This window comes from Acomys minous (assembly GCF_964271855.1).
Source record: "Acomys minous genome assembly, chromosome: 2".
Taxonomy (NCBI): Eukaryota; Metazoa; Chordata; class Mammalia; order Rodentia; family Muridae; genus Acomys; species Acomys minous.
Genome location: NC_140484.1, coordinates 61,555,877 through 61,581,041, shown reverse-complemented (window position 1 = coordinate 61,581,041; position 25,165 = coordinate 61,555,877). Strand labels below are relative to the sequence as shown.

The 25,165-nt window shown below is 45.8% G+C and overlaps 1 protein-coding gene across 3 annotated transcripts in view; it reads right to left on the bottom strand.

Annotated features, from left to right (window-relative positions):
- Positions 1-12,813: 12,813 nt before the first annotated feature.
- LOC311583548 (uncharacterized protein C10orf143 homolog) overlaps positions 12,814-25,165 on the bottom strand; it is a 34,306-nt gene continuing 21,954 nt past the window's right edge. Inside the window, exons 2-5 of one of the 3 annotated variants that reach the window (XM_084757261.1) lie at positions 21,835-21,996; positions 21,662-21,724; positions 14,464-14,537; positions 12,814-13,379 (exon numbers count right to left, since the gene is read on the bottom strand). In XM_084757261.1, the coding sequence (XP_084613387.1) occupies positions 14,511-14,537; positions 21,662-21,724; positions 21,835-21,996 (252 nt within the window). In that variant the 3' untranslated portion in view covers positions 12,814-13,379; positions 14,464-14,510. Of the gene's footprint in view, positions 13,380-14,463; positions 14,538-21,661; positions 21,725-21,806; positions 21,997-25,165 lie in introns of all 3 variants that reach the window. The other 2 variants (XM_084757259.1, XM_084757260.1) reach the window with 2 other exon arrangements.

The following is a 25,165-nucleotide window of genomic DNA, read 5'->3' as shown; positions in this document are numbered from 1 at the left end:
ATGTTAACTGCTTTGGCACAGTCCAAACATAATTAAATTACCTGGTTAAGAAGTACATTAGGGGCTGGAGAGATGGCTCAGAGGATAAGAGCACCAACTGCTCATCCAGAGGTCCTGAGTTCAAATCCCAGCAACCACAACCACAACCATCTACAACATGATCTGATGCCCTCTTCTGGCCTGCAGGTATACTTATAAATAAATCTTTTTTTTAAAAAAAGTACATTATACAACAAAACTCCTGCTAATTTGGTTACATTCACATTCCTAGATGACATTATGGGTAGATCTATACAAGGTCCTTCAGCTTGATTTTCCAAAAGAAACCATGCTCAAAATGCAGGGATGTTTCCTAAAACACTTTGTTTGAGCAGAACCCTGCATGCCCTCTGTGCTACTCAAGCCTTAAACCCATCCCTATGCCCCTTCCCTCAGCCTCTCTTCTGTAGCCGCTCTTCACAGTGAACATCAGCTGTGTAGCCCTATGTGTTATTGTTTTTAAATTACATGTATTATCTGTATTACCTGTAGGCCCGGCTAGCAATCAATTAAGACACAGACACTTGTTTATTATTTTATTTTAAAATAGCCTTAGTTAACCTGGGGCAGGGCTGATATCAAACCTCGAAACTACTTTCCATAGTAGGGCCTCAGGCATGGGATCCCTGCCCCAATCCCATGCCCTCTGCTTCTAATAACTTCTATCAAGCTACCTCCCATCCAAAATCCCGAATACTTGCTAATGTTCTTCATCTGGGCCGGATTCTCCATCCACGCCCCCGGCCATGTGCTTCTCCTCCAGCTAACCCATGGCGGCCTTCCTCACTTCACTTCAGGTCTCTCTCCTTTCCTGGTGGCAGTCTTTCTTCTTCCCAGAATTCCTTCCTCTCTCCAAGCCCCACCAACTCCTGCCCCACCCAGGTGGGATGGCTTTTTATTAAGCAAAAGGTGGGTCAGACAGCAAGCAGTAATTAGCATCAAAATACATCAGACCATCCCAACAATGTGTCCATCATTCTGAGATCCATAGCTGTAATGGGAATTTTGGTTTCTTTTTAAGATTTTTTTGTTTTTGTTTTTGTTTTTGAGACAGGGTTTCTCTGAGTAGCGTTGGCTGTCCTGGATCCTCTTTGTGGACCAGGCTGGCCTCGAACTCACAGCAATCCACCTGTCTCTGCCTCCCAAGTGCTGGGATTAAAGGTGTGTGCCACCACCACCTGGCACATTTTGGTTTCTTTAAAAAAAAAAAAAGTTATGCTATGTGAATATGTTTTTGTTTTAATCCCAGATATGGGATATGGGGTTGCTTCAGTTCAGTTAGTCCACAGACGCTAACTATGATTGTCTCATGTCCAGGAGAGGTGTGATGTTTACCAGATGCAGATAGTTTAATTCTGGGGACTCCGAAGAGTCCCTGAAAGGGCCTGTGGAAGCTGCTGCTCCCCCTGCTGCTGCACCGACTGCTGGTAGTCTCTGCTGCTGCGGTTGCTATTGCTGGTTTGCTGGTTTGCTGGTTTGCTGGATATTCTGACATCAAAGTTTGTGTTTGTCCCTGGTAACCAGATGCCCTTCATCAGCAGAAAATAGTCTAAAGAGGTCTATGCCCCACTCCCATTTCCCTCTAATTTTTCTTTCTCTCCTATGTAGTGTTGGGGGGTTGGAAGAGATTAGGGTGGAATAAAGGTTGAAAGGGTGGTATATGTAAGAACCCAATAAAATAGACCAAAAAAGTATGTCTACACATCGTTGCTCCTCAAAGCCACCAGCTGTTTCAGCATGCTCTCAACATTTCTCAAAGTCCACCAGCAGTCAACAGGAGCAGAGAGAAGCTCCTGGAAGGTTAGGTGGCCTAGCTTGACAATGGAAATGAAATGGGTATGGGGTTATGCTAAGGGGCTATGGATTTTGTTGTTGTTGTTATTTCGTGTAATAATGAGCAAGTTATGTCAAATATCTTTATCTGTTGGAGCCACATACTTAAGTCTTTAAAAATAGATCAAAACAATGTTGCCTTTACACAGTCCAGGAGGAAATTAGGAATGAGAAGGAATAAGCCAGGAAAAGGATCACATGAGGCTGGGCAAGGTGGCCCCAACTAACTTTCCTGGTTGCTCAACACACACACACACACACACACACACACACACACACACACACACACACACACATTTTATTTATTTATTTATTTATTTATTTATTTATTTATTGGAAAGGGATGAAGGGTGATGGGAACAGGAGTGTGCTTGTCACAGTGTGCATATGGAGGTCAAAGGACAGCTTGCAGAAGTTGTTCTGTCTTTCTACCATGTGGGTCCTGAGAATGAAGCTTAGGTCCCCAGTCTCGGCTGCAAGAGCCTTTACTTGCTGATCTATCTTACTGGCCCCTGGCTTTCAGTGTGTTTGGACTTTCAAAAAAAAATCTACTTATTGTGCTTTTTTTTTTTTTCAAAATAGTGATGTTTAGGAGTTGAGATATTTAAGACAGATTATCAACATTTATAATATATTGATAGCTTCAGAAATTCTAAGAAAATCGTTAAGATCTTAAGGCTAATTGGAGGAGTTATCAGATACAGAACGTATCAACCCTAAAACTCCTCCCAAGGCCATGCATAAACCACCAAAAATGGAGAACCTTCTAACACCCCTGTACTAAGTCTGGCCTGCCTCCTATGAGGAGGTGACCACCCTACCACCTCTACCACTTAGCTCTGAGGCTACTCAGTGCTACAGTAAGACAAGCATCAGTGTTAGCTGGGCACATGCCTGCAATATCAGCATTTGGGAGGCTGAGGCAGGCTGAGGATCTCTGTGAGTTCGGGGCTAGGCTGGTCTACAAAGTAAGTCCAGGACTGCCAAAGCTACGCAGAGATACCCTGTCTTAAAAAACTAAAATAATAATAACAACAACAACAACAACAAATAAAAAATAAATAATCAGTCTCTATAAACAGTCCTGTTGACTTAGGGCCCCACTCTTTCACCCCAAACCCAGCACATGCCTAGATCAAGAAAGGATGTGATGCGCTCACAATAGCATGCCTATATACCATACATGGCCTGAGTTAGGCAGCCCCCTGAAGTCCCAAACCTGAAAAAGGCTTGGGCTTCTAGAAGTCACTATGTCGCTACATGTTATGTCCTTGGGGGTGTTCCTAATTCTTCTTTGCAGAACAAGGGGTCTGTCCAACCTGGGGCAAAGCTGGATGACTTTTCTAATTTCTATGTGACCTTGACAGAACCCACAGGTCTTATTAGTCTGTGGCACTGAGAGAGGCAGGCTGAGAGAGGGAAAAGCAGAGAGGAGCAATATGGGGACAGGAAAGATGGGGAAGCCGGCACCAAGCGGGGCAGGGGGGTTGGAATGAGAAACAGAGAGAACTCCAGCTTGAGACAAAGGCCATCTGGCCTGGATGGCACTTGGAAGGAGGACATGACTGAGAAGTAGCCACAGGGATTACTGCAGGAGGGGAGGCTTGGTGGAGAGGAGAGAGAGGGGGGGGGAGGGAGGGGGAGAGGGGAGAGAGAGGGAAGGAGGGGGAGAAGAGAGAGAGAGAGAGAGAGAGAGAGAGAGAGAGAGAGAGAGAGAGAGAGAGAGAGAGAGAGAGAGCAGATAGGCTGTCCCAGGTGGAGTGACTGAGGTGTCCTGGGCTCAGAACCAGGCCACCCACTACAGGAGGGGCAACACGATTGCCATAGAGACTGGAGAAATGATGCAGGGATTTCTGGGGCTAGAAAGAAGGTTGGAGCCCACAATGACACTCCCTCTGATGTTGAGCGAGCCCCACACCCCCGCCCCTCTCCTCTTTCCTCCCTTTCGCTTCTCCCTGCCAGGTAGAAGGGTCAGGTTCTGAATATGGCGCTCAGCGCGTAGGGGAAGGGAGGGGCTTCCCTGAGCTCAGCTGCATGCCTGGCTCCGGCTAAGTCTGGGCAAATACTTGCTGAGGGCTTCAAATTGTACCCAGCTGCAGAGTCACAGATGCAGGGAAGTGAATTCTTTGGCTCCTAAAAATCCAACTTGGCTGTGTACAGAAGGCCGTGTCCCTGCTTCCGGGTTAACTGCAGGGTCCTAAAGCAGACAACCAGGTCGGATCAAGCCCTCCCACCAGCCACTGGCTGCCTCAAAAAATCACAGGCGCTTCTGGAGGTGTGTCTTGGCCCGCTCCAAATTTCAGGGAGGGCATCTACATGCAAATGCCGAGACCAGTTCTGCCAACAGAAATGCTTTAGCAGCCACTAGCAAGAGGGTTCAGTACTCATGACTTGAGTTCAGTCCCTAGATATTATGTGTGTGTGTGTGTGTGTGTGTGTGTGTGTGTGTGTGTGTGTGTATAGCGAACCAAGTCCACAAAGTTGTCCTCTAACCTCAACACACTTGCCGTGGCACACGCACATCCACGCACAGGTATATCACACACATTTTAAAAAGAAATGCCTTAGTGGTATGTACCAGCGCATGGAGGTGGAGTGAGGTTTCTGTGTCTCAGAAGTGTTTCTCTAGCCGCTCATTCAAAGCAGATTTCAAAATGCAAATGCAGCCAAGAAGGTATCAGGTGGCCGCAGCATGTCGACCAGTCACACAACCGAACATGTGGCTCAGAAACCTCATCTAGACCCAGTCCACTAGGTCTGAAACCAATGCAAAGGCTGTACTGGGGTGGAGCCGGAGCCCCGCCCTCAATCTTGCCACTCCCCCTTTCCGCGTAATGAGGCAGCCCAGCGCTTAGACATAGAGCAGCTACGGATTTGATTACAGTAGCACATTTCCTAGATCTGACCACACCATCTCTGGCAGAAGCGGTCACACGTGGAGGTGCTGGGGTGTGCTGAGGGCATCCCATCCTCCCTCAGGCCTGGCACCCTTGGATTCCCTGCCAGTGCCACAAAGCTCACCTCTGAGGCTATACCCCGCCCCCCACCCCCACCCCGGGGACCCGCTTGGGAAGCACCAGCCGCAGGTCGCCCCGCGGAAGCCAGTCATCGGTGGATCTTATTGCAATTCATTTTAATTACGTGTGGCATAAAAAGACCACCTACAGACGAGACAATGCTGCCGTAAGGAGTCCCAAGGTTGCTGTGGGGAACACTTCATAACTGAAGTGTGTTTTCCCCAAGGAGTTATACCACCATTTGATTTAATTTTTAATTTTTACATTTTAATCAAAAATAGATCAAATGGTGGTGGTCTCTCCGGGGAAGCATACTTCAGATAAGAAACCGGCCACGCTCCTCTTAAATATGTAAAGCTGCCATCTCCCTGTGAGTCACGAGGACAATGGTGCCTCTGCCAGCCACCCCACATTGCAGCTGGGCTCAGAGTCTCTGAGGAGTGACACCCCGACACCCCAGGCTGCACCTGATGCAGTCCCTCACACCTGTTTCAAGTATTTCCATGCACCTGTACAGAGCAGCCTGCCTGGGAAATACCTGTCACGTGCTCCAAAGAGGGCGCCTTACCCTACTTAGCAGTGGGGGGTGGGGGGTGGGGCTCTGAACCCCTCTCAGGTGTGTGTGCACACCTGCAGACAGTCACTTTGAGGTACTGTGTGTTCTGATCATTGCAAGGAAAGGCGTGAACATTGTATCCAGATGCCTGCACAGAGCTGCTGTCTTCTATCAACCATGTTGCCTGCTGCGGCTCTGAAGTTCACCTTAGTCGCCTTCTGATGTTCGTGTGGATCCTCGGAGCTGCCACCCGTCCTACATGCATGTGGTCTCAGAGGGCAAGGTGTGCGTCCTGCAGCTTCTTGGGCGGGGGTGGGTGGGTGGGGGGCTTCCTGCTGTCATTGTGAAGTAGGGTTGGGACTGGCGAGGCCACCCATGGTACTGTGGTGAGGAGGAAGAAAGTCAGTCCATGGAGGAAAAGACTGTGGAAGCACTCAGCTTCAGGTGACAAGTGTTAGCAGATGCCCTTTAGTGCATGTGGCTGCTAAGAACAAGAAGTGGTCCATACCTTCATCCTCTCATTCTGGCATCTGAGGGTCTACAGGGAGGCCTGAGCTCTTGATGGAAAGGCACTGAATGCTGGCATTGGGGCTGGGAACAGTTCAGCCTAGCCCTGAGACTGCCTTTCACACATTTTTGATTAACATGCTCAAGGCAAGGATGGCCTGCTCCTCTCCCCTACCTGTGTCATTTATATAAAGATGTGCTGTAAACATCCCACTCCCAGGTCAGTGCCAGGAGAATTGTATGGTACTTGCCAGAGAACAGGTATGCTTCTTTTCTGCAGGCCAGAGCTAGCAAAGCGGCTTTGTCAAAGCTGCCCAGAGACAAATGGAGTGCTCAGTCTGTCAGCCTGGGTCTTATTCTAATTGTCTCTACCTTCACCGTGGCCTCAGCATCTCCCACCTTCCTCCTACTGGCAGGGTAGGCAAATGGCATGGAAGCAGGTGACCCTTTTTCCAGATTCACACCCTAACCTTCTTGTTATTATCTTGGTCCCTGCGTGACATGATTTGTCACTTACAGGCATACTGCTGCACAGCAGGACATTAGAATGTACTCCTCTTCCATAACGGAAGCTGTACACGGAGTCCCCGCCCCAGCCCTTGGCAACCCTTGGCAGCCCTCAGTCTACACCCTGCCTCTCCGAACTCAACCTTCTTAGATTCTGTATTTGCCTGAGAACGTGCAGCATTTGCCGTGAGTGGCTTCCTTCAATTAGCATAATGTTACCCAGGCTTCTCACATTGTTGAAATGGCAGGATGAAGAAATCACAAAATGTAGATGGGCCAGCCTTGTCAACAAGTGAAATCAGAAAAACTGGATGAGCACATAGTAAAAGAAACTCAATCTTTGTCACGGCTTTTTTAAGAGAGAGAAAGAGAGAGGAGGAGGAGAATGGGAGAGGGAAAGAGAGAGAGAGAGAGAGAGAGAGAGAGAGAGAGAGAGAGAGAGAGAGCACCGAGATGGGCTGCAGACTTAAGTGCAGGACCTGAACCTCCCTCTGCACACAGGGGCCTGAATCAGGATGTTGATCTTGGCAATGAAGCCTCCACCTCCGAGGAACAAGCGCCAATCAGAGAAGTGAAAGGCTCCCACCGGGAACGGAAACAAAGAGTGTAGAGGACACCCAGGTGCAGAGATGATATTGCTAACAGATGTGAGGTGAGGTTTACTGTCCGGAATATGCAAGAAATCCACAGAACTTAATACCAAGGGCATAATAGCCTGATTTAAAAATGAGCTCAAAGTCTTAAACAGGACCTGCAAGATGGTTCAAAGGGTAAAGGTCTTGCTCAGCAAGCCTAAGAACCTGAGTTCAGTCTCAGGAGTCTGTGGAAATGTGAAAAGAGAGAAGAGCACCACCCCACCCCCACCCCATCCTCTGACTTCCACGCCATGCCATGAAGACACACACACACATACACACAAAGCCTAAAAGGATCAAATAGCTATTTCCTCAGATGTCTTTAAATGCCACCGATCATCACTGGTCACCATTAACTTGTGGGGATTGGAGAAGATGTACCCAATCTTTGAGTTTAGATTCTTTCTGCCAATTCAAATTAATTATCAGAGAATTTGTCAAGAACATTGGGGAATTCAAGAAGTTAACAGCATCACCCCCCTGAGCTTTTGAAAGTGATTATGTTAGAAGTGGGGAGATGGCTTAGTGTGCCAAGGGCTTGCTGAGCAAACATGAGGACCCTAGTGTCCATCTCCAGTTTCCATGTAAAAGTTGGGTGTGGCAGCACATGCCTGTAACATAAGAGTGTAGGGAGTAAGGACAGACAGATCTCAAGGCTTTCTGGCCAGCCAGTCTAGCTAATAGAGCCAGCGCCAGGTTCAGTGGCCTCCCGAGGAATGACACCTGAGCTTGACCTCCAGTCACCACTTGGCAAGCAGGTGCGCATACACACATAAAAGAAGTGGAAACAGTGGTGCTCTAGAAGGTGCTGCATCCTCAGTGGTGTTGATATGCCCTTCTCCCATAAGGGTTTAGCACACTCAAACTTTCTGGGGCAAATGTTTTTCAAACCGTTGGGTTGGAAATTGCCATCAATTTACTTTAAGACATGTTTAAAGGCTTGTATACATTGATGCTTTTACCCTAACGAAACACCCAACAGTGGCAAGTTAAAGGGACAAAGGAGAAACTATCTAATGGCACACAGACACGCCCAGTGTTTCGTTGGATGGAAGGCAATGTCTTTTTCCTCTTCTTGACAGGGAAACAATGAGGAAGCACTGGGAAGGGATAATCACATTTCATGCATTCCAGGGGTGCCTGGAAACTCAGTCTAGTGAAATCTGTGCAGGTTCTGCCTACTGGCTAATGGGCTGTGCTTAGTAACTGTAGTGTGGACAAGTGTGCTGGCAGGAAGAGCCAGCTCTGTGTGAGGACAGCTGACCTAGCTATCCCCAGCAGGCTATCTGCCCCACCCCCAGGGACTTCTGGAGCTGAGGAGGCATCCACACACCTCTCTGATGGCTGCACATATGCCCACAAGGCAGCAGGGCACAGCCAGGGCAGCCCAGGATAGGGCTGGCCAAGTGAGGTCTATTGAAAACAGAACTTCCTGCTGCCTTTTAAAATGACATTGGCATCTTTTGCCTCAGGTGCTAGCTGTGTCTGGCTTTCAGTTGTATGTGCTCCAATGTTTTCACTGTTCTCAGCTTGAGCTTGCCATAGGACTTGCTTGAGCTCCCCTAGGCTCTCCTGCGCTGTTCTCTCACCACGCATGCCATAACCTGCCATCATGGTGAAACTTCAAAGGCTGGTAAAAAAAATCACAGTGATGCCAAGAAAATGGCTCCTCCCCCACAGGAGGTGGACAACAGTGAAAATGAAGACAGGTCAGAAGAGGAAGATGATAGCAATGGGAAGAGGTGGTCATCCCTAAGAAAATATAAAAGACAAGAAGGCTACCACAACCCCAGCAAAGAAGGGAATAGTTGCCCAAATAAGGCTAAAGTTGCCACACACCACAAAAGCATTGGTAGCAACTCCTGTTTAAAATGGGGAGCTATTGCTCCAGCTAAGAGGGCTAAGGATGCCAAGAAGGAAAACAGTGATGAGGATAAGGAAAAGTATGAAGACGAAGGTGATGAGGATGAACATGAAGATGAGGAGGATTCATCTGAGTTGCCCAGTTGTGAAACCAGAGAAAGCAGCAGTTGTTGTTCCTGCCTCAGAGGATGTAGGATGAGGAAGAGGAGGAAGATGATGATGAAGAAAATGATGACTGAAAAGAAAGAAGACTGTGAAGAAGATACTATGAAGATCACACTGGCTAATGGGAAAAAGCTCCTGTAAAAAGTGTTACTATGAAAGCTGGGAGTGTGACCAAGAGGAAGAGGAAGGAGGAGGAAGGAGGAGGAGGAAGATGAGGAAGATGAGGAGGCTGTTAAACAGAAAGAAGCCCCAGATGCCAAGAAACGGAAAATGGAAGGCTCAGAACAACCACGCCTTTTAGCCTGTTCACCGGAAACCTTAATCCCAGCAAATTTGTTGCCGTATTAAAAATTGCCACCAGACATTTTGCTAGAACTGATCTTGCTGTTAGAACTGGTACAAATTTCGTTTCATGGATTTTAAGTCTGTAAAGACCTAGAAAAGGGACTCACTGGTTTAAAAAAATCTTTGGTAATAAAAATTAAACTAGTAAAACCGAAAGAAAGAACGTTGGCACTGCAAGGACACTTTTGGCCAGAAACCCATCTTTCAACATCACTGAAAGAATGAAGTGTTTGAAGATGCCATGGAGATCAACGGGTCAGCAAGGGTGGGACCAGGAAAGGGCTCATTCATGAGTTTAAGGCAGAAGGTGACGCAGAAAAAAACTCAGAAGAAAAGCAGGGGGCAGAGCTTGGTGGGCAATCTGTCTCCCTCTGCTGCACTGGAGGAAGGACAAAGGAAAGACAGAGCTGGGGAAAAAGGTACTTGGAGTGGCGAAGCAACAACTTTGGTTTTAGAAACTTTCCTACAGTGCAACTGAAGAAACTCTTCAGGAAGTATTTGAGAAAGCAACTTTCATCAAAGTGCCCCAGAATCCAAATGGCAAATCTAAAGGGCATGCATTTATAGAATTTGCTTCATTTGAAGATGCTAAGGCTTGAAATTCCTGAAGATTCAGGGGAGAACAATCAGGCTGGAGTTACAAGGACCCAGGGGATGCTTAATATAAGAAGTCAGCCATCCAAAACTCTGTCAAAAGTCTGTTGGAGATAACCACTGAAGAGACCTTAAAAGAATCATTTGAGGGCTCCATTCATGCAAGAATGGTCGCTGATGAGGAGACTGGGTCTTCCTGCTGATGGTGGCTGAGGTGGGGGTAGAGGAGGAAGAGGTGGATTTGGTGGCAAAGGTCAGGGAGGCTTTGGGGATGGAGGAGGTTTCCAATATGCCAGAGGAGAACAGAATTCAAGCCACAAGAAAAAAAGGACAAAGTTTGAAAACTTTCTTCCATTCCCACCTTTCCTCCTTCATTTGAAAGGATGGACTCTGGGATGTTTACTCTGTTACCTGTTCAAGGGCAGAACCTTCTGAGGCCATTCCGAGACAGTAAGGACACAGCCACATAGTCTGACTTGGAATCTATATAGATTAACATCTCAAGCAAATACCTGTTGGTTTTTGTTTTTCGGAGACAGGGTTTTCTGTGTAGCCCTTGCTGTCCTGGAACCATCTGTCAGTCTGTACACCAGGCTGACCTCAAGCTCAAGAGATCCACCTGCCTCTGCCCCACAAAGGCTGGAATTAAAGGTATGTACCACCACCACCCAGTCATGTAACTCTTAAAAGATGTGTGATAGAGCTAACACTCATCTGTACAAAAAAAATTCATCTGTACATTTTGAATTTATATTGTTTTATCCCACGTATAAAACCATCTTTTTCCTAAAGAAGAAAGAAAGAAAGAAAGAAAGAAAGAAAGAAAGAAAGAAAGAAAGAAAGACAATGACTTACGATAATGTCAAGAACACTTACCAGGTAGCATTTTGTTAACCAATTAGTTGCTTCAGGCCACTAACAGTAACACACACACACACACACACACACACACACACACACACACACACACACACACATACACACACACACACACCCCACCCCATGGGTGGACTTGTTATTCCATTCTTCTGCAATGAATGGTTTTGTTTTACAATCAATCATAAAAAGACCATTAAACATTAGATGTTACCCAAATGCTCCCTGTCCCCACACCCTCAAAGCTGCGTGGTCTACAGTGGTCACAGTCATGAAGAGGGAGAGCTATGTAGAATGTGGCAGGGTTAGCAGGAAGATGCACTGCCAAGCCACACCACTCTCCTGAGGATACCGCAGCCATAGATGGGTTCCTGTAGGGACAGGAAGCTGTCAGTGGGGAAGGCTCCATGTCTGGGATTTCAGAGCCCCATTTGTTTTCTGAAGGGACGATGCCAAGAAATCACATGTGCTGCCCAGTTCCATCTCTTCAATGTTCTTGCTCTGTACAGTCTGAGAATTCCAGGCATCTGAGATGAAACTACTGGTTCCATAAGATGGCCAGCCTTACCTTACCCTCTAGCCCTTTTCCCTTGGTAATCTTCCCTGACCTTGGCTTCAGAAGAAAAGGGACCTGGAAGGGCTGGGCAGCAGGGGAAAAGGCTACCACAGGAAACTCCCCAGGTCCTCTGAACGCACTGACTTCAGTGCTGATGGACAGTCCTGTAAGCCACAACCATGCAACACCGATGAGGAGAAAAAGGCTCCAAAAACTTCTTGGACTGGAAAGATGGCTCAGTGGTTAGAGGTGCTTGCTGCCAAGCCTGATACCCAAGTTTCATCTCCAGGTCCCATGTGGTAGAAGGAGAGAACTGGCTCTAGCAAGTTATCCTCTGACTTCCACACAAACTATGGACAGATGGACAGACGGACACACACACACACACACACAGACTGAATGTAATTTTTTTTAAGTTTTAAGGTGGTTCTTTGAGGTCATTCACGACACTTTCAGTAGACAGAAGGCAGAATCAAGAGTCTGCTGGGCTCTAACATGGAGCAGGGATGATTTTCATGGGTGGATGGTCAGAGGGACTGCTACTGGGTTCATAGAAACAGCCTGGAGTGAGCTGTGTGCTTCTACAAGCACCAAAGTGCCTAGCACAAAAACATGGACATCCCTATTCATGGATCTGGGGGCAGAGTACACAGATGAAAAGAAATGGGGGCCTAGGAGGTTTGCAATTGTTTATATAATTAACGTTATTTTAAAAAATATTTTATTTAATTTTAATTTTTATGTGTCTTGATCTTGGAGTTACAGACAGTTGTGAGCTGCCATGTGGGTGCTGGGAATTGAACCCGGGTCCTTTGAAAGAGCAGACAGTGCTCTTAACCACTGAGCCATCTCTCCAGCCCCAATTAACGTTATTTTTGAGAAAACAAAACTAAAGCTCTTCAAGACCCAAACAACAACAACCCACCCCCTCCCCCAACATTTTAAGGCCACAAACCACAAGCTGTCTCTCACAGTCGTGGCTGTTTGGGCATGGCTGTCATCTCCGAGCCTGCAGTGCTGGCCCCTTCCTTGGTTTAGCAACCATGCCCTGTGATGTTGGAGCATCTCCCTCACAGACACTATCACACTAGCTCTGGCAGCGTGGTTTCCCCTGTCCCAGTTCTGCAGTGTGGGTGGCACCATGACCGCACATCAGGGTTCGTATAGCCTGAGTGCTCCCCTGTGTTCCTGGCAGGGAACGCAGCCCTGTAAGGTTCTCTAATCCAGTCGTTTCTTTAGGACCTCCGCTCAGGAAGCTTCCCCATGCGGTGAAAACAAGGCCAGTCTCTAGAGTCACACAACACAACGAAGCCCAACCTGTCCACAATTTCCATTTTAATATAAATGGGGTTCTGTCCCTGATAATTTCAGCTGGAGAATTACATAGCTTGATTGGACAACAGCATTTAGTAAAATTGACTTCAAGATTATACAGCATTTTATATATAAAAATAAGTCTTTGAATTAAAAAAAGAGTATGTGAGCAGCCCTGGTCATGTCCAGAAACAACCCAAAGTCCACGGGCGGGGAGATCTCCAGCTGAGCCTTATGATTACATGAGCTCCGAGGCTCCAGAACCTCTAGGCAGTTAGATACAGAATTTGTTGACTTCTACATAATTTCCTGTCTCTAATGTCTCTAAAGGACATTAGAGAACAGGCTGTGAGTATTGCACTCAGGATGTTCCTGGCCTTCTGCAGAGGACAGAGGGGTTACTTGAGAGGCAAACAACCCCTGCAGAGAGCCCTGACTGACACAGACCAGGTGGGCACCCAGGCCAGCTGTAAGGGTTTGCACTGGCCATCACCCAAGGATTCACACTCAGCTGGAACCTGTCTTCTTGCCATTGGCATCTTCTAATGATTCCCGGTATGGTTGAAATGGCCCTGCAATGGTGAAAGGATACATTGTATTAATTTACTCTATGCTCATTAACAGGTTTCAACTACACATTCACCAATACAGAGAGCACTATTTGTAGTGAGGCTAAGACGCGTGTGATGGCACATGCCTGTAGTCCCAGCACATGGGAAGCCATGATAGGACCACTGCCTGTCTGTGCTACATAATAAGTTACAGGCCAGCCAGGGCTTCGGAGTGAGACCCTGTCTCAAATAAATTAATATATTAATAAGGGAGGGGAGACGGAGATAGAAACACACACACTGGGCTAGCTGTTGTGTAGCACCTCGCATGTAGCGGGATTACCTGAGTGTGGCTCCAGGCCATAACTTACAGATGTATTAGCATGAGTTACACTGTAATTAAGGTACTTAGAGTATTCCTAATACCAAATAGTACACAGAATAGTCTAAACAAGTATCGCATCCTCTATTACTTGGAGAAAAAGAATGAAAATATCATTCAGCCAGGCATAAAATAAAAAATTTTAAATGTGCTGTCAAAATACCAAATCAGGATTCAAAACAATAGCAGCATGGCTCGACCTCATAGTAGCCCAGGATCATAACGGCCCCCAGCAGAGCACCTCACGCATGCTCCTGGAGCAGGCCTCTCATGGCAGTATGTCTCACCACAGGGATGGAAATGGACTCATGGCCAGTGGTGTCTAGCTGTGCTCATTGCTGGGTACTTTTCTAGTGCTTCCTCAGGGGCAAATCTGTCAATCAACAATTCTAGTCCCAGAAAATTGGGAATGGTGCTACCTCAAGACTTAGCTATACCCCTCCTCGGCATATACCCAAAAGATGCTCCACCACACAATAAGGACATTTACTCAACTATGTTCATAGCAGCCTTATTCGTAATAGCGAGAATCTGGAAAACAACCTAGATGTCCCTCAGTCGAAGAATGGACAAAGAAACTGTGGTGCATTTACACTATGAAATACTGCTCAGCTATTAAAAACAAGGAAATCTTGAAAATTTCAGGCAAATGGATGGAACTAGAAATGATCATCCTGAGTGAGGTAACCCAGACCCAGAAAGATACACATGGTATATACTCACTTATAAGTGGATATTAGCCCAGCATGATGTCTTCTGAGAGTCTTCACCTAGCAGGGGACAGATGCTGGGACTCGCTATTGGACAGGTAAGAGAGGTATGGAAGAATGGGGAGATAGAAGGACCCAGAGGGTCCAGGAGTCCCACAAAAAGACCATCAAGGTTAGCGGATCTGGACCAAGGGGGCCTGCACAAACTGTTGTACCAACCAAGGACAATGCACGCAGTAAACCTAGACCCCCCACCCTGTTCAGATCTAGCCAGCGGACAGCTCATTCTCCATTGTTGTTGGGGGAGCAGGGACTACCTCTGACATGAACTCTGGTGCCCCCTATTTGACCACTTCCCCTTGCGGGGGAGGCCTGATGGGCACAGAGGAAGGGGAAGCAGGCTATCCAGATGAGACCTGATAAGCTGTGATCATATGGTGGGGAGGAGGTCCCCTTCTGTCACAGGCCTAGAGAAGGGGAATAGGGTAAAAGAGGGAGGGAGGGGGGAACGGGGAAGATACAAGTGAGGAGATAACAATTGGGATGTAATCTGAATAAATTATTTTAAAAAAACAATTCTAGTCCAACAAAATTATCTTTCAAAACTGCTTTAGAAATTAAGACATTCTTAGACAAACCAACTTAGAAAAGTCCTGGCATCGGGCTACTAAAATACTGAAATCCACAAAGAACAGTAGGCAGTAAACATCTGCACATGGGTAGGATTTATTTTTCTAGATTATTACTAGTGAGTAAGACGCTATGGTTTTGCCTATTCATCTACTCAGCCATGTTGCTTAGTGGTTTATGTGCAGGCTTTCCTGGATATTTTATGTAGACAGCTATATAATCTGGAAACAACAATTTAAATGTTTCTGGTTTTCCTTGCCAATTCTTCCACTCATTCTTGGTTTTTGTCTTATTGTGCCAGCTGGACACTAGAACACAGAGCAGGAACAGCTGCAGCAAGTGTCCTGTCTTCCTCTTCGACAATGGAAACACTTCTATGAGTATCATGCTCAACTTTTAACAGGATAAACTCTGCTCAGGGTTTGCAAAATTAAGCAGTCTGTTTGGTTTTGTTTATTTGTTTTGTTTTGAAGCCAGGGTCTTGCTGTAAAGTCCTGGCTGGCCTGGAACTCCCATGCAGCCATGGTCTCCAAGTTACCACAATCCCTGCTGGCTCAGCTGTTGAGCACTAAGGATACAGGATTAAGGGTATGAGGCACCACACACAGCTCTGAATTTATTATGAGCGGGGCCTGGATTTAACAGTGAAATGCAATGATCGCTTGCTTCCATTTTTCTAATGTTAAACCATCCAAGTGTCCTTTCGTATTGGGTGCTGTAAACCAAAAGCAACAACAACAAAACTCCCAGGAATGGTAGCTTTTGGTAACTCTCTTGGTTTCTGCCATTATTGTTGGCCTGTGTACGTTCCCTTCTAGAATCAGTTTTGGTAACTAAACATCCAGGGGAAAGGACGCTGAGCCCTCCAGCCCAGCTCACAAGCTGCAGATCTCAGAACATGGCAAAGGTGTCAGGCCAAGGTGACTAGGTGTTGCTAGTGAGAGGTCCTTCAAAGACCTTCAAAGACAGTTCTTCCTAACAGTCAAGGGACATACCTACACCAGCTCAGTCTAATATGTCTACAGAAAGTCAAAACTGAAGGGTTTTTTTTTTTAATTTTAGTTACCCAAAGCCCCTAGCAACCTCAGAAGTTTGAAATGACTAAATAACACAGCTACAATTTTAGTTGTCATCTGGTCACTCTATTCCAGCGAAACCATGAGTGGCCAGGTGTTGTCAGAGTGACATTTGAGAACTGCCATTGGTCTACTCCAACCCAGCCTGGTCCAAACTCTTCCCTTGGCCAGCCCATCCTCTCTCAGCATCAATGAACCGGCTGGGATCTTAACCAAGAATCTTCGAGCACTGTGAGTGAAGTCCAGAGGAGCAGGACACCACTGCCACTCCTCTCGGAGGGAGTGAGGCAGGCTGCAGCACCACCAGTGTGGCTTGTGGTACTGGCATGCTTGCCAGCAGACCACCAAGTTAGTCAAATGGAGAGCTGGATCCCTGCCCCCAGACCAGAGGCACGCTGGCCAATGGCTTAGCTGATCTGTCAAGGTGTGAGGTAAAACTGGTGAACTCTACTGACCCACCTAAGACACTGAATTTGCTCTCAGGACATGAGTACAAAGGCCTGACAGAATAATCTGTTTCTGAAACACACAGGGTGGACGGCTGCGTCCCAATCTTCCTACTGTCAGAACCAACATCTCGTTTCTGTGCTCTCATGCAGCCTGGCCTTCAGACTGACACACCAAGAAACGGCACAGGAAAAGACAGGAGTGGCTGGCGTCTAGCTAATCCTGCTTCTGCGCAGCACTCAAGAGATGACACAGAGGTAGGAAACAGCTACCAGCAGCCTGCAGATATCTGAGTAAAGTGAACCCAAATGTTTTAGGGGTCACTCATATGCAGGTAAAAGAAGTGCAGAGGGTGCTGGGGAGATGCCTCAGTGGTTAAAAGCACTAGTAACTCTTCCAGGGGACCCAGGTGGATTCCAAGCACCTGCAAAGTGACTCAAACCATCTGTAACCCCAGTTTCAGGACTCTTTGCCCTATAATGGCCCCCTGTAGGCACTACCATGCATGTTAGTGTACACAAACACATGCAGGCAGAACACTCATACACATGAAATAAATTCTAGACAAGTATAAACAAGGGCTATATTCCAAACAGAAATGCTAAACATTGGCTCTTGCTGTTTCTTTAGGGGATCCAAGCCAGCCATAGGTTTAACATATGCATATATATATAGTGTATTTAGTGTGTATCTATGTGTTTGGGTGTAGAATGCATGTGCATTATATTTATGTATGTGTTTGTATGTGAGGGTGCTTATGAACGTGTGTTTTGTGTAATGCATGGTGTGGTATATATATGAGTGTGTGTATGTGTGTGTGGTGTGTAATACATGGGTGTGTGGTACATGTGTCTGTGGATTGCATGGGTGTGATGTATTTATAATACTTTGACATCTATGTGTGTGTTTAATACACAGGGGTGGCATATGTGTGAGTGCATGTGCGTATATGTCAGGCTGTGCACAGCTCGAGTGTAGGGAAGGAGGTGTTTAGTTTAAACTTACGGCTCTTCACTGCCATTGCTATGTCCAGTCACAGCTCCAAGGAAGAGACAATGGAGAGTGACAAAGTGACAAATAGACAGAAAACTGGGGTTGGGTGGTCTGGCCTCTCTAATGGAGAAACTGCAACACCCCCTAAAGTACAGCATGTTTATTACATAGTTGACCATGGAGGTGGGGTTATTGCATACAGCTGGAGGAAGATGTTTGATTATTATTCATAAAGATAAACAAGGGTTTACGGTATGCAGCTGGATCAGGGAGGCAGGTTTAGGAGCAGTCTTTGTAGGGGAGCACTCTTCAGTCCCTAAGTATGTGGCAGGGGAGAAAGCTAAGGTGGACATTTTCTGCACACACTATCAATATCCACACAGGGACCAAAAGAGAAGGCTTTGCCGCCTTCCATCTGAGCCTCACTCCTAGGAAGAAGGCTGCCATTTTCCCCATGGGTCTAAGGTTCTAGGATCCTTGACACTCCTGTGCCATGTCAGTAACGCACATTCACTCAGGACTTCACTATAACTCTCTGAGCACAAGTGAGGGCCTCCTCTGCTCCCCATATTTCATGCATCTTGCTTGGGATCCCCCACCCCTCATGGATCTGCCTTATAACCCCCATTCTTCATGACCTACCCCCTCACAGATCCCCTTCTGTTTAGTTTGTGGCCCCTGGAAGCATCATTATCCCTAACTTAATTGTCTGAACTGACAGGAAGCGTCATTCCTATGGCCAAGCTGACTACAGAGGAGCTATGCAAGGCGGTCCAGCATTGGGTCATTTGTAGAATGAAAGGGAATCTGCTGGTAACAGTCCTTGCCCATCGTGTTGGCATGTGTAAGACAAGATGGTGCAGAGCAGGGAAAGCAGCAGCCTGACAACTGTGGGGACATACTTCGAAGTACCACAGAACCACACTATTCCCACACTCATTCTAAGCCTCAGGAGGAGGTGATGTGGGGCTGAGAGATGGTCCAGAGTAATGACACATAATACAAACTGAACTGTGGCAATTACAGGGAAGGGTCAGCAACTGCTCGTGTCTATAACCTTCATATCAGAGGCTGAGGCAGGAGGATTACAACTAATCTAGGTCAGTCCAGGCTTCATGAGAAGGTCAAAGCTGGCCAATGCTATACAATGAGACGCTGTCAAGCAAGCAAGCAAGCAAAAAAGAAACAACCTATGCCAGCAATTACTGAAACAGAAACCACTGTAAGAATGAACTAGAACAGATCAGATAGAAAGACTGAAGTGCAAGGGTGGAGAGTGAAACTGATAATATATTGAGAAAAGGTCCTTGCATTCACAAGAAACAGCTCAGTGATTAAAACATGACAGAAGGCTGGGCAGTGATGGCGCACTCCTTTAATCCCAGCACTTGGAAGACGGAGGCAAGTGGATTGCTGTGAGTTTGAGGCCAGCCTGGTCTACAGAGCTAGCTCTAGGACAGTCAAGTCTTGGAAAACAAAAAACCATGACAGAGGACTGGAAGATGACTTGACAGAAAAAGCACTAGCACGTATGCATGAGGACTTCAGTTCCCATCCCAGGAGTCCATGGAAAAGACGAGTAGCCATGGAAGCCCACCAGTAATCCTAGTATGTGGGAGGCAGAGATGGGAGAATCCCTGGGGCAAACTGACGAGCTATAAAGGCAGAATTAGTGAGCTCCAGCGTCAGTGGGAAGCCTTGCCTTGATAAATGAGTGGAACGTGATCACAGAAAACACTCAGCGTCAAGTCTGAGCTTCTACACATGTCCAAACACACATGTGTGTCCATACTCACGCAAGCACACACCACACATATAAACCTATACACATGCAAATAGAGAGATAAAAGACAGTTGAAGAGCAGGGAGCTCAGGTCCCACAGAGGAAGCTCTGCTCTGCCGAGGACTCAGAGCAGGAATATGGGCTGGATCAGCACACTATGGAAGCACACAAGAGGCTAGGGGAAAACCACCAAACAGGCTGTGAGGCACACACCAGCCTGCAGGGGGCCATCCCGAGTGAGGCTGGGGGTGGTGAGCTGGCAGGGAAGCGCTGTGTTTGCAGACAAGCGGCTCTGAATGAGCCTGAGTGTAATAAAGTCCTCTGAAGTTTGCAGTTGCTGCCCACCGGTGATTTGCTCCTAAGTAGCGCTCCCTGGGATCCTGCATCCCTAAAAACACTATTTGCTTTTTATTTAACACTGAACCTTTTGGTGTTTTAGAATATAAAAATAGTAAGTGTCTTATTATTTTAAAAGCTTAGGAGAGAAACTAGCCGTATTATTAGAAAAAGAAGATATATGCAGCATAGTCTGTTCAAATATCAGGAGGTGTGACTTTTCAAATTCACATTTCAATCTTTATTTACATAAGACTTTTAGAAATAGTAGGTGTAAATATTAAACCGCCCAAGCCTGAGTAAAATTTTTTATTGAGAATAACTACAAATAAAAGGAAACTGATTTTTTAAAGTCAGTTTCTGAAATTTAGATGAAAAGAATATTGAGCATTAACCAAAAAATTATATTTACATATCAATGTACGTTTTCTGCTCATAGATTCATTTCCTATGAAACTAAAGAAGCAAGCCTAGGGAATTACAAAGGAACAGAAAACCCTAAGCAAACAGGTACTGTTGTTCAAACAGAATATTAGCCAAAATGATCCAATCAGGCATGTGAGCTAATTTTTTTCTCCTTTAAGCCATTCATGGCAGAACACAGCCCTCAGGGTGTTAGGAATTCACATGACTTACAAATGTGCTGCTTGCAGACAGACAGGATGAGGCATCCCATGGATATGGAGTTGGGGCAAGAAAGAGAACATGCCAGTCACAAGCAGGGGGATTTGACCTCAATGGAGGACAACTCTCAAGCAACGTATGACTTATGTGCATCCTAGGGTATATTTGGAAGCCATGGGAACCAACCTAAACATACTGAATTCAAGTGACTGCATCTTGAATTGGATGAATGTTTGTAAGGACGGTGCACATGCAGCATGGTGTTCTGCAGACAGACAACGGAGCAGCAGAGCCACGCCTCCACGGAGGAAGAGCAGAACTGAAGTGGGCTTTTGTATCGCTCTGATGGCTTCAGCTACTCAGGTTCGTGTGAACGGTAGGGACCAGGGTGGCAGGTCTGTCCAGGGCAAAATCAGTGCTTGTCACTGTAAAACCCAGCAGCCGGTCCTATGTCAGCTGAAGACGCTTGTAAGTTACAGACTCAATCTTTTGCTCATCAGGAACAGCAATTCACTTCTTGGAAGATCTTTAGGGGGCAATCTCTGACACTCATCCTCAGACACATGCACACTCTCCTGGCTTCTATGTGGAATTTAAATACAGTTCTATTTTATTACAATATTGAGATTTCAAATTTAAAATAAAAAACCCAAGAATTATAGAGGTTATCAAAAACATATTAACTTGTTCTTAGAGTAAGTTCAAAATTAATAACAAAGGCATTATTATGCTAATATATACTTTATGATATTCCGTCCGACAGCAGAGGCTGAAAATTGCCTGGCAGCCGTCTTTGACCTCTCTTTGCTTTGAACTGATGGTGTGAACACTGTTTCATTCAGAAATCTACGATTTACATACAGTTTATAGAAACACTCTAGAAAACTTTAAGCAGATGAGGGAAAACCCAGTCCCTGTTCCTGTTGAATAACTTAAATAAGGCCATGTCTCTTCCCCAAGATGACCTTCAAGTGTTGTATTTTAGCCAAGTAGAGAGTTAACTTCTTTTCCTCAAGGCTGCTTTCTAGTCATTAACACCTTCATACATGTTCATACATGTACACACATACAAATACTGCTTTTTAGTAGGCATTTTATAAGTTATTTGTAACTTATTTGTTCTATTTTATAAAGCATTATATAATTTATCCTATTTCTGAATATGAACTTTTTAACCTCAACAGAATGCTAAAAATACTCAAACCAGCCTTTAGTTTTATTTATCTCATTTCTTAGATAACTAACTGAAGATGTTATTGACTGCTTTACAGAACAGATGTTTGAGAACTCTATCATTTACGTGTTAGTGAGGTCACACTTACAGATTCCCCTGCAACACATCTCAGGCAAGGCTGGGCTGAACTCCTTCCACCGTTCTGCAGAATCTAGCAAACGAATCACAGGCATGCGCGCATCAGCACAGGGATAGTCATTTATGGATTTTATAAATGAATTCTATGAATTCACGGTGGGTTCGGTGGCAAGAGGAACATACCACTGAGCTGAGCCTCTCCTGGCCCCACTCTGGCCCTGGTGCAGGAAGGCCTCGTGGCTGTGGCTCCTGGTCCTCCATGCTCCAGGACACCAGGGCACAGGTGCTTAGCATGTGGCCGCTGCACTCATGCCCACCAGCTTCTGACCTCCTGCACGCCCGTTTCTGAAACACAAAATTGCACTCTGGTTAACTTCAGACAACATACAGCACTGACTGGGTGTCCTTTCAGGAAACTTCAGCGGCAAATACAGAGTCCTGTGAAGCTGGAAAACTTTATAGACCATGTGGAGATGACTTTGAGGACGAGCAGCCATCACTTAGATTTAACCTTGTTAGCTTCCGCGCTGTCTGTAGTTACTTGGCTTGATAGATTTAAAATAGTCATTTTAAACAATTTTGGTTGAAATTCTTGTAATAAATTATTGTGACTGGTTTATTGAAAATGTACCAAACCTATAAATTCTGTTCAGGGAACTACTTATATGTTTCAACACATCTTGCTTAGTATCGAGTTGCATTCTTTCTTAACGCAGTACGCATGGCTCACTTGTGAATAATTCTCTTACTGGCATGGAAGAACAAATTACTTTTATTGATCTCAGAGTCTGCGCACAAAGCCCCTGAAACCAGGTAATCTTAGGGAAAGTTAACATTTGGGTTTTGCATCTACACAAACTACAGAAGGTTAATTACAAAGGTCGGCAGTCCTTCAACACCTCAGAAGAAAGTACCATGTCCTAATGCCCCAAGATACACTCCTAGAACCATCCATCCTATTCTGGGTGACAGAGTTGGAAGGACCTCTGTACACACTCACCAATCTACCCGCAGCCCAGGGCCAGCATGTCCCTGTGGTGGCCACCCAGAAAGGCCTCTTTCTGGACACCTCCCAAGTGAGAAAACATTTCCTAGTATGACCCGCTACTTTCCAACATCTCACTTGTAAACCACTCCCTTGCCAAGTCTGAGGTTCCCAACTGTGTTTATTATCTATGATATCATTTGTTTAATAACTCCTAGCAGCTGAGAGGGCACCTTTTTTGTTTTGTTTTTTTCAAGACAGGGTCTAGTCTCAAACTCACAGAGATCCACCTGCCTCTGCTTCTTAAATTCTGGGATTAAAGATGAGTGGTAACATCCCCAATTTTTACATACATTACCACAAGCATGAAACGTGAAACGGTATAAATCTTTAAACTCTCAAAGCCTGCCCCCAGTTATATACCTCCTCCAACAAGGCCACACCTTCGAATCCTTCCCAGAGAGTTCCACCAGCTGGGGACCAGTTACTCAAACTTATGAGCCTATGAGGACCATTTCTCATTCAAACCACCACAGTCCACTTTCAAGGCCCCATAGGCTTGAGACCATATGATAACCCAAAATCCAGCTAGTGAAACTTGAAAAGTCCCCACAGTCTTCAGTCTCAACACTGTTTGAAAGTCCAACATCGCCTCTGAGACTCAAGGCAATCTCTTAACTTGTAACCCCCTGCAAAAGTAAAAGGCAAAGTACATACTTCCAGCATGTGATGGCACAAAATATATATTACCATTACAAAAGGAAGGAAGGAATATGGATCTAGTGAGGAACTCCTGGATGAAAACAAATGGAAGCCTACCAGGAAAACACCAAATGCTGTAGTTTTATGTCTGATGTCAAAGGGCTTAGATGGCTCAGGCCCTCCAGCTTTGCTGTCTGCAGCGTCGTCCTTTATCCATCACCATTCCTCCCACTGATGCCATTCTTTTTTGGTAAGAAGTCTCCTTCTAGCTTTCGTGTGTGTGTGTGTGTGTGTGTGTGTGTGTGTGTGTTTGGGTTTAATCAGGGTTGTTTGCATGAGCATGGGTAGGGGGTGATTTACTGGTGTACAGACTACTTTTCAGTGGATACACACCACTGATAAAAATGACATCCCTCCCTCTGCTCCCCACAGCCACCATCAACTGCCAATAGTTCTCTCAGAGAGTTGGGTGTTTTTGAAACATAATAGGTTTATTCAAGAAGGAGACATTTCGCCTTGGGTACATGGGAGGGAGTACTAGATTTACCACAGGCATGCCCAGAAGCTAACCTAATCTAAATAACCCCTCACAGGTGTTCTTGGAGGTTTGTCTAATTCTAGACTCTGTCAAGTTTATGAGGAGACAGGATCTCTACCGTCACGTTAAGGAAAGCACACACTATGCCCAGGAAGGACTTCTAGAAATGAGACAGGCTCAATGCTAGGAGATCCAAGAACACCATTCATGTTAGTTCTCATGAGGAAAACAATGGTGTACCTATCTCCAGAAATGTTAAACAGCACTTGAAATGTAAACCCCATTTATGACAAAACAAAAACACATTCTTTGGCCGGAGAGATGTCTGCTTTTCCAGGATCCTGAGTTCAATCCTCAGCAACCACATGGTGGTTCACAACCATCTACACTGTAATCTGATGCCCTCTTCTGGACTGCAGATGTATATGCAGATGGAGCACTCATACATAAAATAAATAAATAAAATCCTAAAGCAAAACCAAAAACACATTCTTGCTGAAACCCAGAACTGAACACTAACACAACCACAAAACCTTCAACCTACAATTCATCCTGCCTGTAAGATGTACTAGGGTAAGGATGGTGCAGGAGTTGTGGGAGTGGCCAACCAATGACCGGTCCAGCTTGAGATCCATGCTACGAGAGGGACTCCACCCCTGACACTACCTGGAGGGCCAGGACTCAGAGGCTGGATAGCCCAGAGACCTGTGATAGAATCAAACATGACTGGCAAAAAAAAAAAAAAAAAAAAGTCAATAAATGAGTCCTAATGGTATTCTACTATGTTCATAGACTGGTGCCTAGTCCAATTGCTATCAGATACACCTCACCCAGCAACTGATGGAAACAGATGAAGAGACTCATAGCCAAATATTAGGCGGAGCCTGGGGTATGTTATGAAGGAGTGGGAGGAAGGATTGCAGGAGCCAGAGTGGTCAAGGACACCACAAGAAAACCCACAGAATCAACTATCATGGGCTCACAGGGGCTCAGGGAGACTGAGCGACAAACAGGGAATATGCAGGGATCTGACCTAACCCCTCTGTATATAAGTGACAGTTGTGTAGCTTGGTCTCCTTATGTGACTCTTCATAGTGGGAGCAGGGACTCTCAACTCTTTTGCCTGCCTTTGGGACCTTTTTCTTCCTATTGGGTTGCCTCCTCCAGCATTAATATGAGGGGAGGTACCTAGTCTGATAGCAACTTGATATGGCATGTTTGATGGGGAGGAGGAAGGACTGGGAGGAGAAACTACAGTTGGGATGTAATATATGAGAGAAGAAAAAAAT